Below are 19,272 nucleotides of genomic sequence, written 5' to 3'. Positions count from 1 at the left end.
GGGGGGGGGCAAGTGATAACCTAGCGGGGGAAATTGCCCCCCTGTAGCGACGCCACTGCTAGTAGTGTAGTACTGACTATGCAGACAGCTCTCCTGCTGCATGTCCTTGATACATACAGTACTTCATGTTGAGATCAATTGCACATATTGTTACAGTTGACACTGCCCACTGCTGCAAAAACAGTTAGCCTGGGTTTTGCTATGGGGCCCCATGATTTGTAGTTATGCCTTTACTTGTAACCCTTTAGGATTTTTTTGTGGGCTGTAGTGGTTTTATTGCCTCTAAAATATTGTTGCGTGTCTAGCTACATTAATGAATTCCCTGTAATCGGGGAACACATTCTGCATTTTCCAAGGACCCCTAAAATCAAGCAGTATGACAAATTAGCATTCTAAACTAATCTTACTGGTGTCTGTTATGAGTACAAGAAGGCCATCCATTCTGTTCCATCTTTCCATTTTTCCACTAGAAGACTGGCAAGCAGATGATGACCGTACTTGTATATTTTCCACAGAGTAAAGTTTTCCTTTTTCTGTCCCAGAATTTTATGATAAATAGAAGAATCAGCAAATGGCATGGGGCCCAGAATCCATAACACTGGCAGTGCTTCTCTGAAGGAAATTTTCCTGGTCCTCTGGAATTTTTAAAATGGGGTGTGTGTGTGTGTATGTCTATAAACTGGGAGAGTTTAGATTTTTATCCGGAATAACATCTGCATAATAAACAGGATTTGTGTTCGTTTATATATGTGCAGCTTCATTTGAATAACTTAAAACGGGTCTCTTAGACATGATTTTGTGAAATTATTTCTATATTTACCACAAATAAAACAGATATGATATAATAAGAATTCCATCATGTATGCTACAGCTATGTCTGCTAGAGCTATGTGATTTTCTTGTGAAAACTCTTGGAAGCAGAAGTAATCCTAAATGAAGGCTTGTTAATTGGAAATGAAAATCTTGCTGTGCCCAAGCATGGCTCCCTGCACTCTGAGGCGGGGCTGGCTTGCGATCATCGCAAGTACGATCTGCCTGTCCAAGATGGGCATCTCGAGGGTTGCAAAGTGTATGGGCACCTTTAGACTGCACAACTAGTCAGATGATACCGTTATTTCCCATTTCAGATTTGAAACTTCCTGTCACCTCTTCCTCTGGTTGGAAAATAAATCAGCATCATTCTCTCTGCAATGAGATTGGAGGTGACAAAGGAAGCAGTAAGTTTGAACCAGATGTAGCGGGTCATCTCTCTGGCTGTACAGGTGTGTGACAGGAGGAGTGTCCAAACAGAATTACAAATCTTTTGGCAGGTAAAACAGTAAAAATATATTTAACTGTGTACTTATTTAGTAGTTTACCACTTGCCACTTAAATGACAAAGCTAGTTTTGTGCTTTTCTAAAGGATTTATCCTTTTTGTGAATTGTTTTATTTTTTTCACAAGTCATGGGGAACTGTTAGGGCCTTGATTATTATTTTGCTTTAAAGCTGAACTAGGTTTCATTCACATTGGCACTCCTGTGTCTAGCTTTTCTAAATGCAGGAGAAGTTATCTGGGAAGTATAAAAAACTTTTATTCCTCCCAGATCACTTTTTCCTGCATTTAGATGTTCCTGCTTAAAAGATACGTTTACATATGTATAGCCACATTTAGAGTTTGTAATCGAATCCTGGATGCACAGAATTCTATTTTCTGTAAACACAGTTAAACTGAATGCAAGTGAACATAGGTGAAGGGGCAAAGTTTGAATATAACCATTGCAAATTAAAGGACAACTATTAGGAGAGTAAAATGTACTCTTCCCAATAGTTTGAGCTGGTGTATGACACTGCAGCTGTCACACTCCAGCTCTATAGCTTGACAACTGAACGATCACAAACCGCTGATCGCTCAGCTAACTGCTTCTCCCTGCAGAGGTATTCCCCCCTCCCCTCTATCTATTCCTCCAGTGCTAATTGGAGGTACAGACACGTGGCGGGCACAGCTGGCATTGGTTCTAGAGAGGCAGAGCCAGCTGATAATTAGGCAGTCGGGCTGATCCCGACAAATTATTGGGATTTATCCTGGCTGCCGCATGGCTCTGCGCTGTCAGCATATAGCGGGCAACAGCTCACTAATTGTTGACTTTGGGTAACAGGAGGAGATTAGTAAATGTCCTCCTGTGGCTCACAAGAGGACTAAAGCCAAAAAACGTTTGGCTATTCTCTTTTAATTACATACATTCAGTGGCGTCACAAGGGGGGAGCAGGGGGTGCGGCCCGCACCCGGGTGCCACCATTGGAGGGGTGACACCAAAATGACTCAGTCATTTTGGTGTCACCCCCCTCTCAAAAGTCGGGCGCTCGGTCATGGACCGAACGCCCGACAGTATCAGGAGAGAGGAGGGGACCCGGCGGCATACCTTATCCCGCCAGGTGACTATCCCCTCCTCTCTCTGCCGGCGTCCATCACCAAGATGGCCGCCGGCAGGTATCAGAATACTGCCGCGCGTGCGCGATGACGCCATCGCACACGCGTGAGGTGACGTCACGCGCATGCGCAGTGACGTCTCGGCGGGGTGACACTTGGTTACCGCTCCGGGTGTCACCCAGCCTCGGGACGCCCCTGCATACATTCATATGCATTTAGAAATGTGCTCTAAATGATATATAAATTCAGGTTTGACACTGCCAGTGTAAACGAGGCCTAACAGTCATTAAAGTCAAAACAGCAGTAAGCAGTTGCATCATCAGTATGTGCTTAGGGGACATTGGGATAGATTGCCTTCTGACGGCTAAAAGGATTATGGTCAGGCATCTGAAGAATAAATGAATCATTGGCTGCAATTCAGCTTTTATTAAAGGAGAACTATGAGATGAGTGATTTCCACTCACCTCATAGTTCTAGCCGACCTGTGACAATGAGACTGTCACAGGTCGGCTCAGTAGATCGGGAGGTGAGCGAACACATACCAGGTTCGCTCACCTCTCAATCCTGTCACGGCTCTCTGCCGTGACAGGGGGAGGGGCTGGATTCCCCTCTCAACCGCTCCGATCTGCCAGCGCTGACTGGCGGAACGGACGGGGGAGGGGGCGGGTCTAGATAGGCAGAGCCAGCTGTCACTCACGCAGCTGGGCGGATCCCGTCATCTACGTCGGGATCCGCTCCGGCTGCGGCGTCTCAGTATACCGCGAGCTGTAGCTTGCGGTATACTGAGCCTAGGGTGACGGGAGTACGCTAGTTTGTGTCCTCCCGTTACCCTAAGGAGAACTATGGGGAAAAACACTGACCCCATAGTTCTCCTTTAAAACTGAATTTTGTTTTATAATTACACTGGGTTTTTTCTTTCTTCTGTACTTTTTTTTTTTGCCATGGCTGTTTGGCATGAATCTGGGCACTTTTTGAGTCTCCCTTTCTTTGCTTTTTGTTAGTAACTGTTAGGCAGTTTCAGAATGAATTTGTGGTATGTTAGGTTCTTGAGATTGTAGATTTACATAAACTCCTTTTTTTATAAAATGTGTAGGATAGATTATCATATGCAGTGTAATTTTGTTTATCCTAACTGTGCCAGAGCAATTTCAATTCTATTTTCAGATTATACCTTTGCATCCTACTTCCCTGAACAATGATATGTTTATTTTCAAACTAGGTAATTTCTTACAATCCACCAATTTTAGCAGATTAAGCTTTATTTGGATTAGTGAGCATAAACTAATTTCTACCTTAAACTCCCTATTTTCTGCTTAACAATTTTGATGAAGGTGCTAATTTCTAGGCTAGACTATATTACAAAAAGTAGCAGGGGAGCAGAGAGAAGGTAAGTAATGAATGCTTCTGGTTCCTCTTGCAAACTGATCATAATACAGCTTCCTCCTGTGAATTGATCCTGTTATTTTGGTTAGTATGGGCAATGTAGGTTTGCTTTAAAATAATAGACTCTTAAATCTGCTGGGCTTAAAGCAGTATTAAAGTCTCTTCTTTTTTTTTACATATATCTACTGTTTGCAAGCAGTAGATATATGCAAAAACATTAAAAAATAAATAAAAGAGTTACCAAATAAGTAGAAAGTTACCTCTGTCTCCTCCGCCCGCTCCCGGCTGCAGAATCCAGCTTCCCAAAATGGCCATGCAGGAGGATCTGTGCGGGCCCATGCGCAGTGGAGATGACCAGCGGGAAGAAGAGGAGAGGCTCACTGTAAGTCAATGCACGCAGCTGTGAGCGTGCACGTCGGACAGACTCTGTGGGACAGGAAGAAACAGCAGTCTGCACTGGATCAGAGTCCAGTGCAAGCGCTGGAGGGACTGCTGAAAACTACTGGTAGAAAGGAGATGATCAGATCAAGAGGCATCACTTAAGGTAAGTTCTTACAGCAGCATTCGGGGGGGAAGGGGGGAGGATTATGAGTTTAATGTCACTTATCCAGTTGCTGTCCGCCCATTGTAAAAACACGGGCGGGCGGTGGATGCTTCCCAGCAGGTGAACGTACATGTACGTGACTTTTTTTCTGTGAGCATGCGCGAGCTAAATCCCGCTGGGAATCTAAACAGCCACTGCCGGCTGTTACATACAAGCGTTCGGCCAGCTCTACAGTTGGCCGATCGCTTGTATCATTACATACTTTTAACATTATATAGTAAAAAATAAAAACCCCAGTGGTGATTAAATACCACCAAAAGAAAGCTCTACAAAAATGGTATAAAATTAATTTCAGTACAGCGTTGCATGACGGAATAAATGTCAGTCAAAGTACCGCAGTGCTGAATACTGAAAAATTGCCTGGCCAGGAAGGGGGTTTAACACCCTGGTCAGCAAGTGGTTAAAGCATGGAGATCGAAGAATCCTGTCTTCATAGGTAAACTTATCACCTGCCATATCACTGTACTGGCCACAGAATCTGGTATGGAGAACAAGCACTTAAACCTGCACTAGGGGGACACAGCATAGCTTAGTCAGTGAGATTTCTGCTTGGGAGAAGCACAAATTATAGGAAAAGCACTGGTGTATGTGTTGAATCCCTTTACTTTTATAGAACACTGCAAGAAGAAATCTAAATATGACATATACAAATCAGATTGGGTAAATGTTCAGATACAGACACAATTTGTTTTTCTAGGGAACAGAGAAAGGGGAAATCACCAGACACCCTTGGTGCCAGCCTAAACCCAGGAGGAGTGTTTAGTTACAGGAGTGAGAAGGAGAGCTTAAAGTGACATTAAACCCTCAGATTTTTTAACATAAAACAATACTGTAATGTGTGCCTTACTGTAATCCATGGTTGTTTCCCTTCTCTTTGCTGCTCTTCCTTTTAAATCCTCATGTCTTCTCATGCTTGGGGAGAACTTCCCTTTTCAGCTCAGGGCCTCTTCCTGTAGTGCTGGCTCAGGTTTCAAGCCTATACAAACCTATACACAGACACCGTGTATCCATTCCTAAGACAAGGCAGTCTGCTGCAAAACAGAAGTTCTGCCCAGCATGAGAACAGATACAGATTTAAAAGGAAGAGCAGCAATGGGAAGGGAAACTACCATGGATTACAGTAAGGCACACATTACAGTATTGTTTTATGTTAAAACATCTGAGGGTTTAATGTCACTTTAAGGTAAAAAGGAGAAGGAAAGGATAAGTTAAACACTTTCCAATATAAGTTGTCTTCTAACTGATGTAATTTAAGAAATGTAATTGGAAGCCATATCTTGTATGTAAACTGCTGGGGCAAGTTAAAGCAGCATCACAAATCAAAAATAAATAATGTAATTCCGTTCTCTCACCTGACCCCGCCCTCTTATTTGCAGATTTTTAAAAAAAATAGTTATAGTAATTTAACTATTTCAAATATATAATTTTAAATAATATAGCTTCACTTCCTGAATCTTCCTGGGATGTCTATGTCGCACATTCCAGGAGACTGTTTGCAAGATCACATGCAGGTGTCGAGACACCGCAACCTGGCAGAAACTTGTGGGGGTCTGTGCATGTACGGGGGAATGTGGCGCATGCACAGACATGCCAAAGGTCCCCGTGAGGTCTATGAGGCCTGGCAGAGACCAACAGTATGTCTGAACATGCACCAGACCTCCCTTCAAGATGGCGGCATGGGAGTAGAACGATTTAAGGAGACCTTTGCGGGCAAGGAAGACTGCGCTGGACTCCATAGACATTGTTTTTATTTTGCTTTATTTGGGGGGGTTGCATTTTTTCATACAGGGACAAGTGTTATGGATTTGAAATTTCATTATGAAGGGTGAAGTTCCTCTTTAATTATTAGTGAGTCAGTAGCACCTCCAAGAGTACATTTATCTTTTAACACAAGGTTACATTTCAGTGTATCTCTACCGTTTTGAAATTCTTTTTAGTTTACTACGCTGAAATTATTGTAGTAGAGGTGTGTGAAATGTATTACTGAGCTTGGACCTGTTCCATGAAAAATGGCTTACAGTTTTATCTAAACAATCTCAGTTTCCCCTTAGGGAAAATCTGAAAGCATAAACTTAAGATCTTTACACCTATGTTGAACTAAATAACACATTCTAAAGCTCACGATATTTGACATTACAGAATAGAAGCTGGGTGGCTTTTTATTTGCTTGCTAATGTAATGTGGTTTCTTATTTGCAAACAAACAATACTGTAAGGATTACGGTTTATATCTTTCTCTTTAAATATACTGCTTATATTGAGCAATTGATAAATATTAAGCAAAAAAATTGGTAACCAGTGAAGAAAATAACATACATTATTTGCAACAGCTGCAACATGTTAGTTGTGGGTCAAAGGGACTGATAATCCTGAACAGCTTTCAGCTGATAATGATCATATGCTGACACCCTGTTTTCTCTGCCTCTCAAAGGCATTTCACTGCCGCTAATAGTCACATCTATTCTGTTCTAATGCACCAAAATAAATGGTTTTGATTCAAGACCCTGGCTTTCTTATATCCCTAAACGTTAATAAAGTGGGAAAATTGAACAGCTATCACACACGTGCACAGATATTCACATTGTTTAGATCAGCATTTCTTAACCTTTTTTTCAGCCACATCACCCTTTTAAAGTATGCAAAATCTCAGGGCACCCTAATCTAAAATGTAAAAAACATAAATATAGAACTGTAAGAGAAAACAATGCGAGGCCCCTTCAAAATCCATACCAGACCCTCATCCAAGATAGGTGTCTGGTGGGTATTTTAAGTCCCTCCTTTCACATCAGGAGCCTCCCCTTTTCATCTAGTGCCTATGTACAAAAATGTTGCGGTACCCCTGAGGAAGACGGAAGGCACCCAAGGCTTATTTGGTACCCTAGTTAAAGCTGCCCACACACCTTACAATTTATCATGTAGATTTTCTGTGGTCAGATGGAAAAAGTGCAACAGATTGGCCCAGGTGGAGATTACTCCATCCACACAGTTAAGTGTAGATGGTGGAATCTGTTGCACATTTTCATCTGACCACAGAAAATCTGCAGATAAATTGTAAGGTGTGTGGGCAGCTTAAGAAAGATTGGTTTAGATAGCCTGAATATTTTAACAGTTAGACTGTAGAAGTCAAGTGTCAAAAATTCTCACCCAGGATTGCTTTACTTAAGGCCTTGTTCACACCAAATGCAAAGCATTTTCTCAGGTTTCTGCACATGCAGTGCAGTGGGTTGTGCCGCGTTTTCGATGCGTTCCGGGTCGTTTTTGGTTAAAAAAAATGTTTTTGTTTTTTTTAGTTTAACATGGGCTTTCAGTGCGTCCCAGGCATTTGCATGCGTTTTTGATGCGTTTGCATGCGTCCCAGAGCAGGTACAATAGGGCTGGCTGCAGTTTTTTCACCTGCTCTGGAACTGAACGCTGCAATGTGAACTGGAGCAAAAAAATACCATTGGAATACATCGGACGCAGTTTTGATCCGGTCTGCAACTGCTCTGCTCTGCACCTGCTCCGCGCTTGGTGTGAACAAAGCCTGAAGGTTGCTAACTGCAGGCTGGAGTTTACTATGCATTTCACTGGGTTGTCTGTCGAGGAGAACAGGAATAGAAATAATTGAACTGGTGATAAAATAATGTTTAATAAGAAAAAAAAAACAACAATATATGTGAAAATAAGGCTTTTAAGAGCAAAATATAAATAATAATTAGCTACAAGCTACATGTGCAAATCAGGCCTCATTCACACCTAGGCAATGGTGTTTTCGCTCGTATCTGCGCATGTGTTCACTGCGTGATTTTGCGCATTTTTTAGCGCATTTACACGCGTACTTTAAGTCGCACATTTTTGTGAGCAGATTCTGACACATTGAGGTAAATGGGCAAACAAATGGTGTTGCATGTTTCCTAATGAGTCACTGTATTCTGCTAGAAAGACGCTGATGTACTTTTTCCAGTGACAGGCACTTTTCTATGGGCAACGCTATACTGAGGTGTGAATGGGTGCTATAGAAATTAATGGGATTCCTTGTCTTGAGGATTTCAGTGCGGACAAATCACCACAGATGAAGAACAGAAAAGTAACATCATAAACAAATCTTTAACCTAACAAGGTCTATTCTTTAGCACAACCAATACACAGCTTACAGCTTCTAATCAGCACAGTGTAACAAAACAAGGTTCACCAGCCAGAAAAGAGGCAGAAGCTTTGCAGAAATCCACCACTCACAATGTAGGTCCAATGTAGGTCCAGCATAGAGAAGCCTGGTCACCCACAGGGTGCCCCTTTAAGTTACTACCCCAGCTGCATTAATTCCATACAGGAGATATTGCATACCCTGTATGGAGCAAACCCACCTGTTATTGGATACCAGTTCTGGGCCAATAGGCACCCTTTCCTTGCCAAATCTAACTATGGCAGTGTCATTTCCCACATTTACACTGTGATAGTCAGTACTCCTACCACAAAGGTATGCACACTTATGTTTAGTAGGCCCCTTCTTCACCTCAGCATTTTTGTAAGAGTTACCTTTAACCCACCAAGCTCTTCACTTAAGGGGGGGGGGGGGGCAGTGCTGCACGGCCTCTTTTTTAAAATCCTGCTTTTTGGATTGATAAAACTGGCTGTCTGCATTGATTCCAGTCCCAGATGACTAAGAGGATTTTGCAGAGGAAGCTGTGTAATGCTGGACAGGCTACATACCGAAGATCACAGCAGAGTGGGGTTACAGTTAAGTATGTACACTTACAAAGGGGACCAGGACCATCCCTTTAATGAGGCAGCCTCAGGTGGCATCTCTGCTGCACAATTCCACCCCCTTTCTGGCCAGAGGTCCCAGATTGCTAAGTGCCAGGCAAGGCGGTGTGTAAGGGCCCTACACATCTCCACAATGCAGTAAGCAGCAGCTCTGGGGACAAAAATATCTTGTTGATGAGAAAGGTAAATGGTCACCAACTCCTTGACTGCTACACAACATTGGTGTACATAAGGTCATTTAATGGCATGCACAACATGGGGCAATCCTTGCAAATGGTGGGCTACAGCAACAGAAGACCATGCCAGCAAAAAAAGAAGAGACCAAGGTGGACATGAACTCGCCAACATTGGATAATCAAGGGCTGCAAAAAGTGACCTGGTCCAATGAATTATAAATTATGCGGCAGCATGCAGGTAGTTGAGTCAGAATTTGATCCATGCATCCATCTTGTATTGGATAAGAGGTTCAGATCTGTTAGCACACAACTGAAAATAGTTTGAATGCCATAGAACAGCTTAGTAGAGTATTGCTATAAAAGATTGGCATGGTAATAAGAACCATCACTAACAGGCAGATAAACTGGTTTTAGCAATCAGATCAACCAGTGGGAATACCAGAAGAAATCAGAGCTCCATATAAGTTTATTTTTGTATTCCTTTCTTTTTATTATACAAAATAGAATCACCAACAACACTCTTTACTGCTATTTAAAACTTATTGATAACGAACTCCTAGAGCTTAAACATTTAGCATCATACTATAGTTTTGCGGCACAGTTTCCCTGTTTCAAAACCATTTTCTGTCCATTTTACTGGTCATTAACTCCTGAACACAAGCCAGCCAAGCATCAGGAATCAGACGTAATCTCGTTAAGCATTACTACCTCGGGATAAGGTGAGAATTGTGCTCAATTCATTTTTAATAATTATTTTCTAATAGCTCAGGATGAAAAGGAGTTATTCGTGATTGGTTTTGAAAAAAACATTCATTTTTAAAGATATAATTGGTATCTCTTGCTGTGATAATTGTCTGCAAATGGCTGAGCATTTCTTGGCAACCCTTTCTGGTGTACCAAAGAAGACTGTGAATTTACACAGCCTTTGAGACAGAAGAATAGCACATTTGAGCTGTTATGTTATGGGTTAAATTACCTCACTTACTTAACCTGAATTTATATTGCAAAACACGGGAACTCACCCTGCACAATTATTCTTCAAACTGCTCTGAAATTAGCAAGCTGAAGTATTTACATGCTAAAATGCAATGAGGGGGATTTTTCAAAACTGGGGCAGAAAAAATTTGGAGTAGTTGCCCATAGCAAACAATCAGCTTCTCCCTTTTAATTTTCAAAGCTTAACTGAACAAACTGAAGAGGGAAGCTGGTTAGTTACTCTGGGCAACTGCTCCAGATTCTGTCTGCTCCAGCTTTGATAAATTCCCATCAATGTGTTTACAATATTTACATATAAATATAGGATGACTTAAATTAAAAATGGAAGGAAAATGATAACCCATCCAATCGTAGTGTTGCTGAAATGGAATATATAGGGGTCTATTCACGTGTACAATGCTAGTTTACTATTGGCTATTGCAAATTGAAATAGCCAATAGTAATGTCCCAATGCTTTTTAAAGGGGAAAATTATTTATTAATTTTTTTCTATTCTGACATCGATCGTGTCAGAATAAAGAAAAAAAGACACAGTCTCGGCTGCCCTCGGCAGCTTAGTGAATAGACCCCATAGTGTTTTTAATATTATTTTTTTTAAACATGGCAGATTAATTGAAATAATCTCTTGAAGAGATGTGTGGTGATTTTATGTATGTACATATGTGTAGTGATCAACTTCCTGATATGCAGTGCTTTACTGCAAAATGTCTACGCTTTACTGCTCCTTCACACAAAGCTAATTTATTAGATCGATTATTGATTGTTTATTTTATTAAATTATGTTTGGGGAAAAAACAGTACTATCGCAGTGCAAGAAAAAGGTAAAAGAGAAAAAAAATGCAGGGGAAGTGGGTTTAGGGGGTACATGTTGGTCATGTCTATACTAATAATTTAAGCAATTAGAGCCATTATAGTAGCTAACCTATTTAGCTTTAGTTGTCTAATCTATATTCTATATTTATTACAAAAACAAAAATATAAAAGACATCAACATTGCAATAAGAACTCAAACTATGTGCTCATGGAAAATACACTATATGTTTCCTTAAGTAGCAGAACAGAGATGAAGTATTATGGATTTCACTGGCATAGAACTGATTCTCTGCCTCCGGCCATAGCTATCATGAGGTTATGACAGGCGGACCGTAATGTGACTACATGGGTAATTTTGATTTATTCATGCAGCTTTTTTATGTGAGTGTTACTTTTCTGTTTTTTAAATGATGGCAAAGCATGCTAATGTTTGCTGCAATTTAAGCCTTCAAATGAACCCATGTCAACAGGGTCACTTTATTACCCTTCTGTGTGCTGCTTGGCTTATACAATACTGTATACTCGCTGTTGCAAACATAAAGATGTTGTTCCTCCTGGGTATAGAGGGTTGACTTTCTCCCTTTTCTCTCACAGTGCAGCGATGGGTGCCTTAAGATGGCCATACAGTTATTGATTTCTTTCATTTAGACTACAGGCTGAACAAAAAAAAATCTAAAAGATTCTCCCCTGTCAGTCTATTGTGTTGTGTGGGCACTCGCTGCAAGAAATACCTACAGTGACTGCAGTCACTGTTCGGCTGACAATTTTCCACCCAGTTCCTTTAGCAAAAGAGGATTGCATAACAAACTTTTGTCAATCCAGGTGGTGCTAGCAGGGCCACACACAGCTTAAATTTTCTGAATCTTGCTAAAATTCAAGTTAAAGTGTCCGGTTGCACCTGATGCTGTCAGTTGGGGGCAGGGGTAAGGTCCTAAACCTTATGGATGTCTAGACAAAATCAACTTGGCTTACACAGGACGTCTTCACTTTACACCAGCAGGCAAATAGGGAAGCAGGGGGTGATTGGTAGAAAAGTGGAGAAAGGGTGCAAAAATCCACAGGGCTATTCACAAAAGGGTGAAGAGTTTGGAGAGGGAAGGAGGAAAAGTGAACAATCTAGGACAACATAGCTGAACTGGAAACTGAGCTGAATTGGAGAACTTTTCCAAATCAGCTATGTTCTCCGAGATTGGTCACTTCTCCTGCCTTCTCCAAACTCTTCACCCTTTTGTGAATAGACCTGATTTCATCTTTACAAATCCTGGTTGCTAAGACCAGCATTAGAATTTAGCCAAGGTCACTATTTTTTCTCATTATTCTAAGTGCTTCCAGCCATGGGTATATCCTACCCCCTCCACCCTCTGTTCACATGAACAGGGAGGTTGCTCTTGGCATTAAATTGTAGTAGTAAATACAAAACTGGACTTGCTGATGTTTCTGGAAAAAATGTCATGACTCTAAATGGCTTTTTTATTTCATCTGATGGTAGGGAGTTTAACCCCTATTGCTAGTCCAGTAATTATACTCCAGTTACCTATACCTGTATATCCCCTTCTAGTGGATGGCCACTTTTAAACACCCGCCCCTTGAAGAGATTATACCAATAACACAGCTGCGATGGGTTTCCCTACATCAATCGGAGGGAGGTCAGTAAGCTTCTAGCCGCTGTTCTCACCTCCGATCACTGGAACCGGAGGTGATGTGTATTACTTCACTTCCGGTGTCACTGTGCACATTCTCCGACTCTTAGAGCCAGGAGAAGAAGCTGGTGAAGCAGATTGCTGCTTCATGAGCTTCTTTGGGGTCCCAAAGTGACATTAGGGAACTGAAAGACCCCTATTGTCTCCATAAAGAGTACCTGTCACATCATATTTGCTATTATATAGGGGGCTACATATAAAAAAAATGCAAAAAAAGTTTTAAAAACATTTGCTCCATGTACACGCACATACAAGCACAAACACACATCAGGTGCGCCTATACAAAACTTGCTCCACACATGTTACATATCGCCGCCAACGTCGGAGTGGGAGCAATATTTCCGGGGCCATCAATCACTCTAAACACTACACTAAAGAATAGTAAAAGCTTTTAACTGCTACCCGTTCGGCCATTGTAAATAAACGGCTGGGCGGCAGCCTCTTGGATGTAAAGGGCAGTTTAAGGACGGCCTGTTAGCCCCGCCCACTAGTGCATGGCATGCGCGAGCGGGAAACTGTCACAAGCTACAAGCAGGCAATGATGCCTGTTTACATACAAGTGGTCCAAGGGCTATATACACCTGATGTCTCCATAAAGAGGACCTGTCACATCCTCTTTGCTATCACATAGGGGGCTTCTTATCTTATTATTCACTGATCACACTAAACTGGTGAGTGGTAAAAGCTTTTAAAGCATCACCTATGGAAAATTTGGGGTATGGTATTTGTTTTGCAATTTTTGCGGGCGCACGCAATTTTAAAGCTTGACAGGTTTGGTGTCTATGATGACCCCATCTTTTATATTTTACTGCAATCGGGTCGTATATTCTGTTTCTGTGCACTAAATTTCATTTTAGTGTATTTTATCTAAAAATACTGCTTTGATAAACATTTGTGCAAATACCAGACGGCATAAAAAATTGCAACTTGCATTGTTATATTCTACAGGGCCTCTGCTTTCAGAAAATATTTAACAGTTTGGGGGTTTTAACCTTTTATTTGCCAAAAATTCATATTTTATGGTGTGTGCGCAAATAGTATGAAATTGCTCCGGACAGCAAGTGGTTAAAATACAAGAAACATTTTACTGTTTTAATACATTTATTCAACAAAAATATCAATATAATGGTGTACTGTGGAAAAGTAACTACACCCTTGGTCTCAAAAGTTGGTATTGCCCCATTAGCAAAAATGGCTTCTTGTAGGCAATCTGCATAATTGCCCACCAGTCTCTCACATCAGCTTGGTGGAATTTGTACCACCCCACCATGCAAAATTCTTTCAGCCACAAGATGTTTGTGGGTTTCCTTGCATGAACTGCTCGAATCCCCCACAACATTTTAGTTGGACACCTCAATTCCAACATCTCAGCTCTATAGTTATCTTGGCCTAATACTCTGTTTCATTTGACCAAACATGGTCAGAATGAAATTAAGATGTAGATACATTGAAACACATTTGAGACAGGACTGTTGAGCTGTTGAGTGGCTGGCTGTGGGACTATAAACTTGTGAACTCCATACTTGATTGCTGGCCTCAGGCAGAGTCTCACAACAAGAGAGTTTATCTTTAATGATGTACTACATTTTTGTTTTTGAGTAGTTTTACTAATTCTTGCATGAAGTTTGTGTTTGTACTGCATAAAAAGAAGTTCCGTTTGTTTAATCTCTTTGAAGGGATGCTCCACCAGCAAGGGTGGATGACAACTTGAGTTGTGAAAAACCACTATGGGGTCTATTCACTAAGCTTCCGTAGGCAGCCGAGTGAACGACCGACCTGAAGCGAAGTGAGCCGAACGCTGTTCGGCTATTCACTTCAGGCTGGTATGGCTGATTCCAGCCTATATCGGCTGAAATCAGCCGTACATCGGGTGGCTTCATGTCGGCCGAACATGCTCAGCAGTGCTCAATATAAGTCCTATTTATAGTGTATTTTTCTTCCCTCATAATACCAAGAGTACTGATAGGGTGTAGCAATGTGGACATTTAATATTCTTTGTGTAGCTAGCTGGAACATTTTTATCTTTTAAATTGGGATAGTGCACCTGTAACACATTATTTTTATCACCAGTAAGTAAATTAATTAGGGTGGTGGAGGCTTTATGGTGATTTTGAACGATAAATTACCTAATCTGGAACAACTGATTCTGATTTCATGGATTGTAAATGTAGGGGTGGTTGTAAATGCAGGGATGCACTTCCTTTTGCCATGTGACATTTCTGCATTTTCATTAATATAAGTTATGAAAATGAATACACCATGTCAATTCTGTGTCATTTGTTTGAGCATATCCACTTTATCTGTATGAAAATCTAATATTTACCTGTTTAAGTATGTTGAAACAATTTCCATGAGGTATGCTTACTTTTTTCACATGACTGCATGCACTTTACTGGTGTTAACTAGATATACAGAGATGTGAATGTGCGTGTGTGTGAATGTGCTTTTAGATATTAGGATGGTATTATAAGTTGCTGGGGGGTGGTGTTGCGGGCCTGCACCTCAGAGAAAGAATGCCCTAGTTAAGATAAACTGTGAAAGCTACTTGGATGTAAAGGTAATATGCATCCAAGACTAGTTGTGTTTCATTTGTTTGCCACTATACCACTACCATGACCTAACAAACCTAGAAAAATAAAGGAAATAATACATTCAGCATTGTTGGGGCTTTAATAGTAGGTGGAATGACTAGAATGGCACTAGATGTATGACATTACCCCCAGGTCAATGTTGACATATTACACTTCAATAATGTACGCTTGGTAAATGTACTGTCTGCAATTGCTTTTTACTTGAGCAGTCACAATGGGATTGACTATATTTTTCAAGTGTTCAAGAGATACCTGTTTGCATCTTTCATTATATATATATATCTCTAACTATAGGTTTCCTTTCAAACATTTTATCCTACTACCATATAGGATAGTTGACAAGTAAACTGTAATTCCTGAATGTATGCATTAGACATTCTTACCCCTAAAGCTCATGACTGATTGATTTGTCCATTACGTCCCTCTGTTAAAAACCCCAATAATCACACAGACTGCGCAACATGGATTTAAGTGGCCACATCAGCCTTTTTATTAGCCAAAACAACATTAACAGTAACCAAAGTAATAAACAAAATAATATACAAATAAGTAATCTTAACGACTATTGGATCCGAGAAGGGGCCTTTGGGTGCCCAACAGCCAGAAAAGGCTAAAAACTGCTCCCATGTCCCCAGCCACACACCAACCAGCTCGAGGATAGGTACTGCTCACAGTTCCAAGGGGACAAATACTGACACCAACAGGGGGGAAGCACCCAAACCAGCTGATGGACTCCCATTTGTGTAACTGACTCAGATTTTCAGATCCCCAAAGACAACCTAACCAGCCAAGCTGCCATGACATAAAAAGGACATTATAACCACCAGAAACCACAAAAATGAAGGGAGGGCAGGTGGGACAACCTGCTTTCTCCATCGACTTTCCAGAAAGAATGCCGCCCAGGCCTTACAGTCCCAACCCATGCAGTTCCTCCCGGACACCTGACCCCAACCTCCAATCTGTTAAGATCAGCTAAATCCCTTTTTATTTTAATCCCTTCTCCAGGGACTATTCCTTCCCTCAGTCATGCAGCCCCTCCGCTCATTCTCTTTGGGTCTGTCTTTACTATGAAATATTATTAAGTGGTGGTAATAGTAGAAAACAACTTTTAAAAATGGAAAATGTTTAAAGGCAAGACATTGCCTTCTTTGTGTCTTGATGATTGGTGTAACATTTAGATCACAGCCATTTTTTACTTAATCTCAGTATTTACTTAGTCATCGCTTATGTAATTTGTATTTCCACGTGTGTATAATCTAAACTTTACTAATGTAAGACCTTTTTGTGTTTAGGAAGAAAATGAAATTCCTGCAAGTGTCTTTGTAAAAGAACAAACACCAGTTCCTAGCATTACAGAAGGCATCGAAGAACTTGCCGACCCAAACAAGTTACAGGAGGAAACCATGCATACAATTGACCTATCTTCAGATGATGAAATTAATCATGATGAGGATGGCCATGATGACAGCTTAGATGAAAAGTTAGGGCCCAGTAGAGCAGAGAAAATGAAGAGGTCTAGCCTAAAGAAAGTAGATAGCCTGAAAAAAGCTTTTTCTCGTCAAAATATAGAAAAGAAGATGAACAAGATTAGCACTAAAATTGTGTCACCAGAAAGAAGAGAGAAAATTAAAAAGTCATTTACACCATCCCAAAATAAAACTTCAAAAGGCTCATCATTCAAGGTTCCAATAGGCTTTAATGTGAAGAAATCGCATGATGAAGAGACACATACAGAGAATGAAGGAAAAAAGGAAGATGTAGAAGAACAAGCTGTAAATGAGCAGGATGTCAGTCAAGAAGATGAAAAGACTTCTCCAACAGAGGATGTAAATGCGTTTGAAGAAGTAAAGGTGAAAAAAGATGCCACTGATAAAGAAGACATAACTGAAGAAGTACAAGTGGTAAGGAGAAATACAGAGTTGGCTATTGTTGAAGATGAAGACGAGAATGAAATAGACTTTGAATGTGAGAATCCGTTTAACCCTGAATATAAGCCAAAACCTGGGGAACTAGAAGACTCCTATGAAGCTCCTACTCAGTCAACTGCTCTCCAGATAGACCAAAGTGCATAAGTTGATCTTGATTTATAAGCATCTGGTTTTAAGTCATGTTTCATGTGGAAATGAAAGCTGATTAATGGAGTACAGGTGGTAATATGTTTTGATTAAAGAGAAATCTTGTTTTAGATGGGAGCAATATATTTTGATGAGGTTGCTGCTTATAAATTTGTTTCCTAGAATATCTTGTAAGTAGCTACCAATTTTCAATCCCTTTTGTTTATTTTAGTACTAATATATTCCGCTTGTGTTTAGATCATGTTAAGCAAGAACTGCATTATCCTTTTACAATAATGTATAAGGTTACTTTATAGTGTGAAAGTGCTTGCAGTAATTAATCATTTAACTGATTCCACAATGCCATTAAAGTGTGCACCACACACAATGACATTGTGCGATCACAGAATAAACCACTCTAAGATATTGGTCAGAGGAAGAAGTGGGTGTAGTGTGTTAGTTATGGTTACCAGTTTGTCCCTGCTTCTCCACCACTTGGAAATTACAGTCTGAGAGACTTATAGGATCTTTGTCCAAAACCTTCATTCTCTCTCCACCTGCTGCCAGCCACAACAAATCCAGTGGACATCTCCAGCATCCAGGGAGTTCATTATTCTTTAATTTTGTAAAATGCCCAGACCTGGGCTTTCAAGGCATTTTGCCAGGTTTACGGATACAGAACTAAGTGTAAATAACACACTACTCTCCCTTCCCTCCCAATTTTACAAATCCCTAGTCAACACCATTTAATTACACGAATGATTATGCAAGTGGCATTGTGTGATTTAGATTAGCTGCACTTAGGGCAAGTCATAATTTGTTGGGTATAAGCACCTAAAGGGAATATGACATGGAGAAAAACACCTGTCTCAGAAGCGTCCGATGTTATCTCTCATTCCATGACTTACAGGTTGATTGTTTGTCTCCGGGCAGTGAAACCAAGCCTGTTTAGATTTAATGTGAGTGAAGTCACTGCCTGAGAACTAGTATGTAGTCCAGATATCATAAAATATCATCAGATGCTTCTGAGAGAAGGGATTTTCTTAATGAAAGACTGTTATGATAGAAATTGAAAAAAGTTTGAAATCTGTATATTAACATATTTCAAGTTACTCATAGTGGGTCTGCCAGCCAGTTTAAACCTTTAAAAGTACAATCCAGTGAAATATAAAAAGGATTATACAGTGAACACAACTTAACTGATCAGAACTATTTTTCATCCAGGAATTTCTATATCGCACAAGTCCAACTGTTGCTGATCTGCTAAACCCTGAGTATGCTGCAGAAAAGATATTCCCAATCACTCTTAATGCTCTTACTGCAAGCTTGCTATCTCTTACTTCCAGAAAGAAAGGATTCACACAGCTCAGACCTTGGGAAGTACACTTCCAATGACCACGTGAGGTACTCTCTGCAATATGTCTGCAGTGGTTTACACAACTCTCAAAAAGGGAGAATTAAATAAAAATTCCTAACAAGTGCAATGTTGCTACATGTCTGACTTCTTAGGGTAAAGGTCTAGGAAGTCAGATGCTTTCTTAGCAAGAAACTGTTCCTAACAAGGAAGGAAATCTTCAGGCAGAAATTTTACTGTCAGAGATTTAAAATGCCTGACAGGCTCACTTTAAATTAGGTCACCCAGCGTTTCATTGGATGTGTTGCTTTAAATAATTTTCTGTATTATAAAAAGTATGATAAATATTAACTAAACAGACAACAATTAGATTTTCTTTACACTCATTGTTAAGTGATCTAGCCACTGTTTTATAAAGATTATATTTGTTTTAATACAATAGCAAACAATA

The 19,272-nt window shown here is 40.4% G+C and overlaps 1 protein-coding gene across 1 annotated transcript in view; it reads left to right on the top strand.

Moving 5' to 3' along the window:
- The window catches only part of SDPR (serum deprivation response), a 30,861-nt gene extending 11,817 nt beyond the window's left edge, over positions 1 to 19,044 (top strand). The window contains exons 2-3 of the mRNA XM_018568172.1: positions 16,706 to 17,896; positions 19,035 to 19,044. Coding sequence (XP_018423674.1) covers positions 16,706 to 17,485 — 780 coding nt within the window. The 3' untranslated portion in view covers positions 17,486 to 17,896; positions 19,035 to 19,044. The remainder of the gene's footprint in view (positions 1 to 16,705; positions 17,897 to 19,034) is intronic.
- Positions 19,045 to 19,272: the final 228 nt, after the last annotated feature.

The sequence above is a fragment of the Nanorana parkeri genome, unplaced genomic scaffold, assembly GCF_000935625.1.
Source record: "Nanorana parkeri isolate BGI_ZX_2015 unplaced genomic scaffold, ASM93562v1 scaffold1148, whole genome shotgun sequence".
Classification (NCBI taxonomy): domain Eukaryota; kingdom Metazoa; phylum Chordata; class Amphibia; order Anura; family Dicroglossidae; genus Nanorana; species Nanorana parkeri.
This window is presented reverse-complemented; position numbering and strand designations above follow the sequence as displayed.